At 45.1% G+C, this 13,223-nt stretch overlaps 1 protein-coding gene across 1 annotated transcript; it reads right to left on the bottom strand.

Moving 5' to 3' along the window:
- Window positions 1-228: 228 nt before the first annotated feature.
- On the bottom strand, window positions 229-7,949 carry LOC126035371 (uncharacterized). Its single transcript, XM_049793908.1, has 2 exons — window positions 6,996-7,949; window positions 229-467 (listed from the first exon to the last, which is right to left on the bottom strand). Exons 1-2 carry the CDS (start codon window positions 7,665-7,667, stop codon window positions 357-359), a joined length of 783 nt encoding a protein of 260 aa, XP_049649865.1. The 5' UTR covers window positions 7,668-7,949; the 3' UTR covers window positions 229-356.
- Window positions 7,950-13,223: the final 5,274 nt, after the last annotated feature.

Consider the following 13,223-nt stretch of genomic DNA (forward strand, 5'->3'; position numbering starts at 1 on the left):
TAATCATAACATCAGCTCCTGTATTGATTTTCATCGGTTTCTTGACAACAACTCCATCGGGCCCTTCCAATTGCACTACCTTTTCTGGTTTACCTCTTGTTGTGTCCATGGCAAAGTATACCTGCGGTTTCCCTGTGGAGCCGAATCCACCATCTCCACGTTGTACTTCACCTGGGTTCGGAACACACGACCCGAATGGAACTAATTGTGCTATTCTGGTACCTTTAGGAATAGAAACAGGAGGGATTAAAACATGAATCATAATTTTCACAGTCCCACAATAATCTGCATCAATAAGCCCTGGGAGCACCAGAATTCCTTCTAGAGCTGTTGAAGATTGCCCCATTAAAAATGCACTAAGTCCAAACCCCAATGGTCCCTTTATGTTGACTGCGGTTTCCACATCCACTCTGGAGCTTCCTGCGGTGGCGGATCTGGTGGTTGCAAGGCTGCCTGAGGGCTGGCAGCTCAAGCCCCTTGCATTCGTGTCGTCACGCGAGGGGCCTTCGCGGTCGGTGTAAAGTTTCCCTTCTTCCTGTATTCTTCGTGGTAAGGTTATCTTTCTTACACTTGTTGCAGCACTTACTGTTAACAGTACCTGTACATTTGCTCCTAATGTGTCCACGTTTGCCACAGTTAGAACACTTGACCAAGGGTGTCTTACTGGCCTCGTGTTTCTTTGTAGCTCCTTGGAGAGCTGTGGCAGCATAGGCTACTTTCTGTGAGTCCACTGATCGATCCGTGTATTCTATCATATCAACGACGTCTGCATTTTTCAGCAAATTACACAATGCTTTGCGTGTCTTTTCAGTAGCATTTTCAAAAGCGAGTATTTTGAACATGTTTTCTTTCATGCCCTCGTTCATGTCAGGGTGGTCATAAATTGTATTCTCCTGTTTCACCTGGGTAAAAGCATAGCTGTACATATTGTCTGGTATGGTAAGAAAAGCTTGATACGCCAAGATCTGTGATAGATGATGAACCTCAGTGACACATTGTAACTGAGCGTTCCCTGATGCGAAGGGTCCAGTACCCATCGGCATCTGCGTGGTTACTCCCCATAGGGGATCTGTTTGTTGTCGTGATGTTGCTTGTTCCCCATCACAGAACGTCTCCCACTGCCAGAAAAACACTAACATTTGGGCGGGTTTCAAAATCAACTGTGCTAGCTGTTTAATATCTCGAGGTATCAGCGTATCAACAGAAAAAATGAATTGCAGTATTTGGTGAGTTAACGCAGATTTGATTCCGTATTGTCTCACAGCATTCCTTAATTTCTCAATGACCTTCCAGTCAAACACCTCCCATTTTTTCTGTCCATTTGATGCAGTAACTGGGAATGCTTGGAGCATAGTCCCTTCTATAATGGCATCTTTTATTACACCCCTCCAATATCTCTGCCTTTCTTCTGCAGCGGCTATTACAAGCGGCTATTACAGGCGGCTCCGCGTCTATCACAGGTGCGGTTGGTTTCCCCGTCTCTTTTCTGCATTTCCTTTAACAATTCTAACATTGCCTCTTTTTGTTCTATTATTAGAGTAGCCAAGTCCTTGTTTGCATTATTTGAATCAGGGTATATGCTAGGTATAATTTGTTCATGTTGAACAGTGGTATCTGAGGGCTGTTTTTTCGTAGGCAGATTTTTACTCACTCCCTGATTCTGTAGGGTTTCCTTAATCGTACGGTTAGGGAGGCTTGGGAACTGTCGGATGGCTGATTAATATCGGCAGTCCCAGGGAGTGGAGCAGAAGTCAAGGGCACAAGAGCAGGCGAACAAGCTCCAAAAAGTCTCTCTCGCTGCATTATGTTTTTCTCCCCGCTTTTCCCTTTCGCTTGCGGTTGGAGAGAGAGAGCAGCAAAAGCAGACGCAGACGCTTTACGATCTGCTTTCATTTCTTACAGAGTTGTCTTAATCAATTTCCATAAAGTTGCAAGATCTTTAACTTCTTTAGACCCGTCACTGATTTCATCCCATAGGGAGGTTCCGATAGCTTTCCAGGTACTAAGCTCAAAAGCTGTACCCACACTAATTGAAAGGTTTCTGTCCTTGCTTCATTAGTTTTTTTAGCTGATTTATCATCGTCAGTTACCATATCCCATAATACGTCTCCTAATCTACACCATTCACTCTCCTCAAATAATAAATCCGGATTCTTAAAGCATCCCTTAACGCGACCCAGCGCGACTAACCCCGAAATTTGCTTAACGCAATTTACTCCCCGCTTTTCTAAAAAGCACTGTAATAATTTTAGGGCTACCTCTTGATCTATTGCCGGCCGGCTTCTTGATACTCCTTGGTGCTACCTTGATTAAGGCACCTCGGTTAAAAAGTCTTTGCAGCCTTTTTTCAGTAGCCCTCACTAACGGCGAACCCCTTTTGGACGGTCCAGGCACGAGAGTTAACACACCAACCAAGACGATCAGCGTTCGGTTAATCTTTTGCCCCCCGGTCGCTGCTACCGGTGCTTCTCAGTGTCCGTCGCTCCAATTCCCCTTTCTTTGGTCCCACGTTTGGGCACCATTTGTTGGAGCGGCGGAGGAATGCACATAAGTCGACCCAATATGAGTGATAGAAGTGATTCAACTTTATTTGCACGGATAGCTCATATTTATACAGTTTGCGATAATTATGCCTACTAGTCCTACTATGATTGGTACATTGCTAATGTTTATTCATTACTAAAACACACCCACTTGTGGTTGGCAGCTACGCGTGTTCAGTAACTTTCTCATGAGAACTTCTTCAAAAGTTACTTGTGAAGTTATGCCAAGGTCACACCGTCCCTGTCTTTCTCCTGATAACAGCGAGACCAGCTGTTGTTTTTCTCCCAATATCAGTAAAGCCAGCTATTTTCAGCCAAGGCCTAGTCTTGCTGCTCAAACTGACATTCTTTCACACAGAACTCTGCTCGCACAACTTTTCCACAGGCCCATGTCCTTTTTCAGCAAGCAACTTCCCAACAATTCCCCCTTTTTCTTTTTGTGCGAGTAGAGCTTGGTGTGTCAGCTTTGAGACTCCTCTCATCATGTACCCATACGCAATTTTAACTATTACACAGATTAATATCAATATACCCAACCATCGTAAGGCTTCCTTAATCAATTACATTAGCCGTGGTATTATCCCACCAAATATTGACTCTAACACCCCATCAAACCAACTAGTTTCTTGCTGGATCTTTGTGTATGTTTCTTCAGCCAATTTATCTGTTTGTGAATAGATTGAGGTAAAATTTTAACACCTGCTGTATTGCCCTTTGCAAAGATCTGTGAACACAATTAATTAAACACAGTAAAAACAACATTATACCTAATAAAATACATAAGCACACAAAAAGAGGTTTGATTAATAGCTTTAGCTAGTGACACCCAAACATTCTTACTGTCCCATGGCATTAACCGATGTGGATCAATCACCGGTGTCACTGTCATGCTGCTTACTACAGTCAGTGTGTTCCATATCAATCTCAGCATAAGGTTTCAAATTTATGGGTAAATCAGGAACGTATCTGCCAGACATGGATGATGTGATTTTTTGTCCAATTGCTGTCAAGGCTTGCCGTCCCGGTGCACTTAGTTGTCTTGTAGAAGTTAAGCTATCGCTGCCCCGCAATAAATCCAGCAGCGGCTGTAAGTCTGTATTTGTAATACCACAACAAGGTCGAATCCACTGTAGGTCTCTGTTTAAATCTTTCTCCCTCTTTTTGTTTTTGAGCAATCCAGGCTTACTTAATAACTTGGGATGCCATTTTCCTTAATAAGCTGAACAAGGTAAAACTATTACAATAGCTACAATCACAGTAACTACAATAATGCCCATAATTCTTTGAGCCAACCTGTTACCCCTAATGACCCAGACCATGAGGACTATGAGGAAAATGAACCATCCATACATTCTTGTGCCATCTTGCTCCACGAACTCAGCCCAGCAATCAGTAGGTGCCAGCTTTCCGTGGGCGTCCCCACAGAGGCAACGATGGCCTCACCGTACACCAGCCCGATGCTCTTCGGAAAATCCCGGTATTTATACATTTGCAGAGGAACGGGTTTTAGCACACGTGGCCAGCGGGTGCCAAAAGTCCGCCTCGGTTGCAATCTATGACGCATGCGCTCGCTGGCCAGGCGCGCTGCACGAGTCATAGCCATCTTGTCTATTGGTTCGTGGGCTTTACGATACAGTTGCGATGCGCAGAGAATCTTGACCTGTTATGTTAGCCAAGGTGACCCATACATTAGTTTTTGGCTGAGGTGGTATTCATATTGCCACATCATCTATGATGCTCCAGATGATGATGGTCATGCAAATCGAACAGGAGTCTGTCGTGGGCCTGTATCTGTGGAAACACAATCAAACTCATTCCCAGGTTATTAATGGAAATAGACCTTACCCCTAATTTTGGCTTTAACTAACTTTTACATTTACCCCACACTGTCTTCCCGTAATCACACTATGTTTAATCAAATTATGCTTAACACACTTTTTACCTAAAGCAAGTTCTATATACAATAAGGCACGCTGTTCTAAAAACCTCTCTGAAGGACTCAGTGTCCGCTAGTAATACTCTATTAGTTAGAATCTGTCGGATCAGTGGCTTCAGCACCCACCGGTGCCGTGCCAGTTGCCATTGGGACAATTCCGGGTCCAGCATCAGGGCGAAGCCATGGCTTGACCCACTTAGCTGGGATCTCCCAGTAAGTTTTACTTCTGCTGATCCGCACCATTTCCCGGATTCTGGGTCCTTATACATTACCATGATTCCTGTACTTTGTTGTGTCCTTTCTGCCTGTAAAAGAACATGATGCACTACCATTGTTGGGTCTTTGTGATCACCTGTCAATCTAAGATAATTTAGCACAAATAAGGCTTTGGCTTATCGTTCCTCTGGGAGTAAGCCCTGGGTTCCCCCCTTTTTGTTTTTGCAGCATGTTCTTTTAGGGTTTGGTTGGCCCATTCGACAATAGCCTGTCCTGTGGGAAGATGTGGAATACCGGTACCATGATGAATTCCCCACAAATTACAAAATCGAGCAAATCGTGTAGAACCATAGGCTGGGCCGTTGTCCGTCTTAATTTCTTTAGGCACACCCAGTACTGCAAAAGAAGCGTGAAGATGTCATTCAATATGTAAGGCCTTTTCTCCAGTTCGTGCCGTGGCCCACATGGCAGCAGGATAGGTATCAATACACACGTGCACAGAACGCTTTGCACCAAACCACGTGACATGGGTGACATCCATTTGCCACAAATGCAATGGCAAAAGACCTCATCGGTTAACCCCACGGCCCAAGCCCAGCCCTTCCTTTTGACAATCAGGACATGCTTTAACGATACCTTGGTCATCAGTAAGTGGTAAGTCAAATTGCTTTGTTAACATCCTAGCGGGTTGGTGCAAGAACGCATATGATTGCCGTGCTTTGTTGAAAACGATTCCCTGGAGGAGGCTCCCGTGGCGCTGCAACCAATTGGTCAGCTCTGTCATTTCCCGTTTCTCATCTGCACAGTGTTCTCATACCCAAGAGTTCTACCAGAGGGGTCATATCGCCATTAGTGATACCGCAAAGATTCCGCACCCACTGGATATCTCCCACAAGCTTCTGGACATCATGTAACATTGAAATTTCTCATGTTATTTGAACCTTCTGAGGTTTAACATTGCTAGCATTTATGTGCCACCCCAAATACTTCCAAGGTGCTGCCTTTTGCACCTTTTCAGGAGTGATTATTACTCCGCGATGGCTTAAGATGTCCTGCAATTGAGTTAAAATCTCATCCTGTGGCAAGTTACTGAGGTAACTGCTTTCTTACAGGCTCTGATGCCCAGGCCACATACACCTGACGCATCGTGGGGGAATTGCGCATTCATTGCGGTAACACGACCCGATGGTATCTCTTATAGGGTTCTGCCTTGTTAATCGATGGTACCGAAAAGGTGAACCGTTCAGCGCCATCTGGGTGCAATCTTTTAGATTTATAATTAACAAATCCCATTCTTCTGGAAGCATAACTGGAGATGGCAAACCTGGCTGCAGGGCTCCCATACTGTGCATCACCACATTCACAGCTCTGAGATCATGTAACAGTCTCCGCTTCCCACTTTTCTTGGGAATGGTAAATATTGATGTATTCCATGGACTAGTAGAAGGAACAACATGTCCCGCTCTCAATTGGTCCTCAACTAACCCTTGTATTTTTAGTAGCCTTTCAGAATTTAGCAGCTACTGATCAATCCAAACAGGCTCATCTGTTTTCCAGTTAATTTTCAGAATCGGCTACCCCTCAGTGACCACTCCTAAAAAGGATGTGTCACTAACATTGCCTTCATTTGGCTCAATAAATCATGGCCTACGAGGCCAAACAATTCAGTTGGGGTAGTCATGACATACGGACACGTCGTAATGTGTTCACCATCGGGGAACACAAATGTAATCGGTAGCTGACTTACTAAGGTGGCTTGTGTGCCCCCTATCCCTGCAATACCAAAGTTTGGATTGATCGATGGCCATGATGGAGGCCAAATGCATTGTGAAATAATCATAACATCAGCACCTGTATTGATTGTCATCGGTTTCTTGACAACAACTCCATCGGGCCCTTCCAATTGCACTACCTTTTCTGGTTTACCTCTTGTTGTGTCCATGGCAAAGTATACCTGCAGTTTCCCTGTGGAGCCGAATCCACCATCTCCACGTTGTACTTCACCTGGGTTCGGAACACATGACCTGAATGGAACTAATTGTGCTATTCTGGTACCTTTAGGAATAGAAACAGGAGGGATTAAAACATGAATCATAATTTTCACAGTCCCACAATAATCTGCATCAATAAGCCCTGGGAGCACCAGAATTCCTTCTAGAGCTGTTGAAGATTGCCCCATTAAAAATGCACTAAGTCCAAACCCCAATGGTCCCTTTATGTTGACTGCGGTTTCCACATCCACTCTGGAGCTTCCTGCGGTGGCGGATCTGGTGGTTGCGAGGCTGCCTGAGGGCTGGCACCTCAAGCCCCTTGCATTCGTGTAGTCGCGCGAGGGGCCTTCGCAGTCGGTGTAAAGTTTCCCTTCTTCCTGTATTCTTGATGGTATGGTTATCTTTCTTACACTTGTTGCAGCACTTACTGTTAACAGTACCTGTACATTTGCTCCTAATGTGTCCACGTTTGCCACAGTTAGAACACTTGACCAAGGGGGTCTTACTGGCCTTGTGTTTCTTTGTAGCTCCTTGGAGAGCTGTGGCAGCATAGGCTACTTTCTGTGAGTCCACTGATCGATCCGTGTATTCTATCATATCAACGATGTCTGCATTTTTCGGCAAATTACACAATGCTTTGCGTGTCTTTTCAGTAGCATTTTCAAAAGCGAGTATTTTGAACATGTTTTCTTTCATGCCCTCGTTCATGTCAGGGTGGTCATAAATTGTATTCTCCTGTTTCACCTGGGTAAAAGCATGGCTGTACATATTGTCTGGTACGGTAAGAAAAGCTTGATACGCCAAGATCTGTGATAGATGATGAACCTCAGTGACACATTGTAACTGAGCGTTCCCTGATGCGAAGGGTCCAGTACCCATCGGCATCTGCGTGGTTACTCCCCATAGGGGATCTGTTTGTTGTCGTGATGTTGCTTGTTCCCTATCACAGAGCTTCTCCCACTGCCAGAAAAACACTAACATTCGGGCGGGTGTCAAAATCAACTGTGCTAGCTGTTTAATATCTTGAGGTATCAGCGTATCAGCAGAAAAAATGAATTGCAGTATTTGGTGAGTTAACGCAGATTTGATTCCGTACTGACTCACAGCATTCCTTAATTTCTCAATGACCTTCCAGTCAAACACCTCCCATTTTTTCTGTCCATTTGATGCAATAACTGGGAATGCTTAGAGCATAGTCCCTTCTATAATGGCATCTGTTATTACACCCCTCCAATGTCTCTGCCTTTCTTCTGCAGCGGCTATTACAGGCGGCTCCGCGTCTATCACGGGTGCGGTTGGTTTCCCCGTCTCTTTTCCCCATTTCCTTTAACAATTCTAACAATGTCTCTTTTTGTTCTATTATTAGAGTAGCCAAGTCCTTGTTTGCATTATTTGAATCAGGGTGTATGCTAGGTATAATTTGTTCATGTTGAACGGTGGTATCTGAGGGCTGGTTTTTCGTAGGCAGATTTTTACTCACTCCCTGATTCTGTAGGGTTTCCTTTAATCGTACGGTTAGGGAGGCTTGGGAACTGTCGGATGGCTGATTAATATCGGCAGTCCCAGGGAGTGGAGCAGAAGTCAAGGGCACGAGAATAGGCGAACAAGCTCCAAAAAGTCTCTCTTGCTGCATTATGTTTTTCTCCCCGCTTTTCCCTTTCGCTTGCGGTTGGAGAGAGCGAGCAGCAAAAGCAGACGCAGACGCTTTACGATCTGCTTTCATTTTTTACAGAGTTGTCTTAATCAATTTCCATAAAGTTGCAAGATCTTTAACTTCTTTAGACCCGTCACTAATTTCATCCCATAGGGAGGTTCCGATAGCTTTCCAGGTACTAAGCTCAAAAGCTGTACCCACACTAATTGAAAGGTTTCTGTCCTTGCTTCATTAGTTTTTTAGCTGATTTATCATCATCAGTTACTATATCCCATAATACGTCTCCTAATCTACGCCATTCACTCTCCTCAGATAATAAATCCGGATTCTTAAAGCATCCCTTAACGCGACCCAGCGCGACTAACCCCGAAATTTGCTTAATGCAGTTTACTCCCCGCTTTTCTAAAAAGCACTGTAATAATTTTAGGGCTACCTCTTGATCCATTGCCGGCCGGCTTCTTGATACTCCTTGGTGCTACCTTGATTAAGGCACCTCGGTTAAAAAGTCTTTGCAGCCTTTTTCCAGTAGCCCTCACTGACGGCGAACCCCTTTTGGACGGTCCAGGCACGAGAGTTAACACACCAACCAAGACGATCAGCGTTCGGTTAATCTTTTGCCCCCCGGTCGCTGCTACCGGTGCTTCTCAGTGTCCGTCGCTCCAATTCCCCTTTCTTCGGTCCCCGTTCGGGCGCCATTTGTTGGAGCGGCGGAGGAATGCACATAAGTCGACCCAATATGAGTGATAGAAGTGATTCAACTTTATTTGCACGGATAGCTCATATTTATACAGTTTGCGATAATTATGCCTACTAGTCCTAATATGATTGGTACATTGCTAATGTTTATTCATTACTAAAACACACCCACTTGTGGTTGGCAGCTACGCGTGTTCAGTAACTTTCTCATGAGAACTTCTTCAAAAGTTACTTGTGAAGTTATGCCAAGGTCACACCGTCCCTGTCTTTCTCCTGATAACAGCGAGACCAGCTGTTGTTTTTCTCCCAATATCAGTAAAGCCAGCTATTTTCAGCCAAGGCCTAGTCTTGTTGCTCAAACTGACATTCTTTCACACAGAACTCTGCTCGCACAACTTTTCCACAGGCCCATGTCCTTTTTCAGCAAGCAACTTCCCAACAATGCTGGACCCGGAATTGTCCCAATGGCAACTGGCACGGCACCGGTGGGTGCTGGAGCCACTGATCCGACAGATTCCAACTAATAGAGTATTACACTTTAGAGGACTAGCGGACATTGTGTCCTTCAGAGAGGTTTTTGGTTAAGGCATTATAAGGAAGTATATGATTTATCACTTGTAGAAGACTTAGGACAGCGTGCCTTATTGTATATAGAACTTGCATTAGGTAAAAAGTTTGTTAAGCATAATTTGATTAAACATAGTATGATTACGGAAAGACAGTGTGGGGTAAACGTAAAAGTTAGCTAAAGCCAAAATTAGGGGTAAGGTCTATTTCCATTAATAACCTGGGAATGAGGTTATGATTGTGCTTCCACAGATACAGGCCCACGATGGACTCCTGTTCAATTTGCATGGCCGTCATCATATGGAGCATCATAGATGGTGCGGCAATATGAATACTACCTCAGCCAAAAACTAACGTATAGGTCACCTTGGCTAACATAACAGGTCAAGATTCTCTGTGCATCGCAACCGCATCACAAAGCCCATGAACCAATATACAGGATGGCTATGACTCGTGCATATGCGAGTGCATGCGTCATAGGTTGCAACCGAGGCAGACTTTTGGCACCCGCTGGCCACGAGTGCTGAAACCCGTTCCTCTGCAAATGTATAAATACTGGGATTTTCCAAAGAGCATCGGGCTGGTGTACGGTAAGGCCATTGTTGCCTCTGTGGGGACGCCCACGGAAAGCTGGCACCAACCGATTGCTGGGCTGAGTTCATGGAGCAAGATGGCACAAGAATGTATGGATGGTTCATCTTCCTCATAGTCCTCATGGTCTGGGTCATTAGGGGTAACGGGTTGGCTTAAAGAGTTATGGGCATTGTTGTAGTTATCGTGATTTTAGCTATTGTAATAATTTTACCTTGTTTAGCTTGTTAAGAAAAAATGGCATCCCGAGTTATTAAGCAAGCCTGGATTGCTCAAAAACGGAAAGGGGGAATTGTTGAGGATTTCTTGGCTGGGCGAAGGCATGTGAGCAATCCAGCCGTTAGGTGGGAACGAAGCATAAGTTTACAAAGTGCTGGAGTGGACAAGGATGCTGTGTCCTTGTACGCTGGGAAAAAGGAAGATAAGAAGAGCCTGACAAACAACTCCTGGATGCTGAAGAATGAGATAAGTAACTGCTGGACACCTCGTGAAGAAGCTTGCACAGCCAATAGAGGATAAGATAACGTGGCGTGAAACGGGGTATTGTACCAATTAGAGTATTGTATAAGGTGCGTGCACAAGCGCATAAGGTATATAACTGTGCTAAAAGTTGTAGTAAATGGGCTTCACTTGATCACATTGGTCTGTGTGTGATGTCCCCTGTGGATCCTCCATAACAGATAGCAAAAGTATAGTAAGGTATCTGTGAAACCCCCAGTAGCATCTTCAAGCACTCATCCACATAAATGATATCTAGGCTGTTATGTGAAATGTAGATACATGCAAATACAAAATGAGAGAAGTCAAGTTACTTGTGCAACACTAATTAGATACTGTTGGAGCGGCGGAGGAATGCACATAAGTCGACTCAATATGAGTGATAGAAGTGATTCAACTTTATTTGCACGGATAGCTCATATTTATACAGTTTGCGATAATTATGCCTACTAGTCCTAATATGATTGGTACATTGCTAATGTTTATTCATTACTAAAACACACCCACTTGTGGTTGGCAGCTACGCGTGTTCAGTAACTTTCTCATGAGAACTTCTTCAAAAGTTACTTGTGAAGTTATGCCAAGGTCACACCGTCCCTGTCTTTCTCCTGATAACAGCGAGACCAGCTGTTGTTTTTCTCCCAATATCAGTAAAGCCAGCTATTTTCAGCCAAGGCCTAGTCTTGTTGCTCAAACTGACATTCTTTCACACAGAACTCTGCTCGCAGAACTTTTCCATAGACCCATGTCCTTTTTCATCAAGCCAATTCCCAACAAGATACCACTGTTTTCTCCTTTAACAACTGTTGTGGGTTAACCCTGGTATTTGGGTCAATGCCCCATGTTTGTCAGTGTTTGAGGCATTTGGACAATGACCTTAACATGCTTTAACTTTTGTTCAGGCAATTGGACTAGATGATCATTGTAGGTCCTTTCCAACTGGAACTATTCTATTCTAATGAAACAGAGGTCCAATAGTTAACCTGTAGATGATTGCATATTGCTTTATACTGCATCTGACACTTCCTAAATTATGCACACAATTCTGCTACCTAAAAATGGTCTAGCTATATTGTTTTGCACTTTGTATATAGCATACCTAAAACAGTGCGGTGGGTTGACCCTGGCTGGATGCCAGATGCCCACCAAAGCCATTCTATCACTCCCCCTCCTCAGCTGGACAGGGGAGAGAAAATATAACAAAGAGCTTGTGGGTCAAGATAAGGACAGGAGAGATCACTCACCAATTACCATCACGGGCAAAACAGACTCAGCTTGGGGGAAATTAGCTCAATTTATTACAAATCAGCCAGAGTAGGGTAATGAGAAATAAAACGAAATCTCAGAACACCTTCCCTCCACCCCTCCCTTCTTCACGGGCACAAGGTCACTCCCGGATTCTCTACCAAACCCTCCCAGCAGCACAGGGGGATGGGGAATGGGATTTACAGTCATTTCATCACACGTTATTTTCTGCCACTAATCCCCCTCAGGGGGAGGGCTCATCACACTCTTCCCCTGCTCCAGCGTGGGGTCCCACCCACGGGAGACAGTCCTCCACAAACTTCTCCAACGTGGGTCCTTCCCATGGGCTGCAGTTCTTCACGAACTGCTCCAGCATGGGTCCTTTCCACGGTGTGCAGTCCTTCAGGAGCACACTGCTCCAGCGTGGGTCCCCCACGGGGTCACAAGTCCTGCCAGAAAACCTGCTCCATGGGCTCCTCTCTCCACAGATCCGCAGGTCCTGCCAGGAGCCTGCTCCAGCACGGGGTTCCCACAGGGTCACAGCCTCCTTCGGGAACCCACCTGCTCCAGTGTAGGGTCCTCCACGGGCTGCAGGTGGATATCTGCTCCACCGTGGACCTCCATGGACTGCAGGGGTACAACCTGCCTCACCATGGTCATCACCATGGGCCGCAGGGGAATCTCTGCACCAACGCCTGGAACTTCTCCTCCCCCTCCTTCTTCACTGACCTTGGTGTCTGCAGAGTTGTTTCTCTTACATGTTCTCACTCCTTTCTCTGTCTGCCATTTCTGTCTGTCCCAACTTTTTTTCCTTCTTAAAAATGTTATCACAGAGGCATTGCCACTCTCGTTGATTGGCTCGGCCTTGGCCAGCGGCAGGTCCGTCTTCGAGCCGGCTGGTATTGGCTCTGTCGGACACAGGAGAAGCTTCCAACAGCTTCTTACAGAAGCCACCCCTGTAACCTCCCCCGCCCCCACCAAAACCTTGCCACACAAAGCCAATACGGACAGCATGGTAGAACAGCAGGTATTTTGTGTTTTGAGGCAGAATGCACTTTTCAACGCTAAAAATATTACTTTTATTTTAACAGCAGTATTTTTTTGATTTGTTGGCCAGTCCTGCTGGAAGAAGCTCTCCCTTACTTGGGAACCTTGTACTCCTGATGGCAAAGTAAGTAATAACCAGATATTTTTTTCACAACTAGCATATGGCCATCTAGCCCTTTCCTGGAGCACCCAGGACTTATGAAATACACTGTGGAGCTGTGTATGGATGTGGGAACACT

The sequence above is a fragment of the Accipiter gentilis genome, chromosome W, assembly GCF_929443795.1.
Source record: "Accipiter gentilis chromosome W, bAccGen1.1, whole genome shotgun sequence".
In the NCBI taxonomy this organism is placed as follows: domain Eukaryota; kingdom Metazoa; phylum Chordata; class Aves; order Accipitriformes; family Accipitridae; genus Astur; species Astur gentilis.

Bases quoted from the DNA above. Each gene is read 5' to 3' on its own strand.
- LOC126035371 (XM_049793908.1), bottom strand. From the start codon at position 7,667: ATGTTAGTGTTTTTCTGGCAGTGGGAGAAGCTCTGTGATAGGGAACAA. The intron at 468-6,995 runs GTGCCAGCCCTC...AAGGGGCTTGAG, and splicing joins ACGAATGCAAGGGGCTTGAG to CTGCCAGCCCTCAGGCAGCC.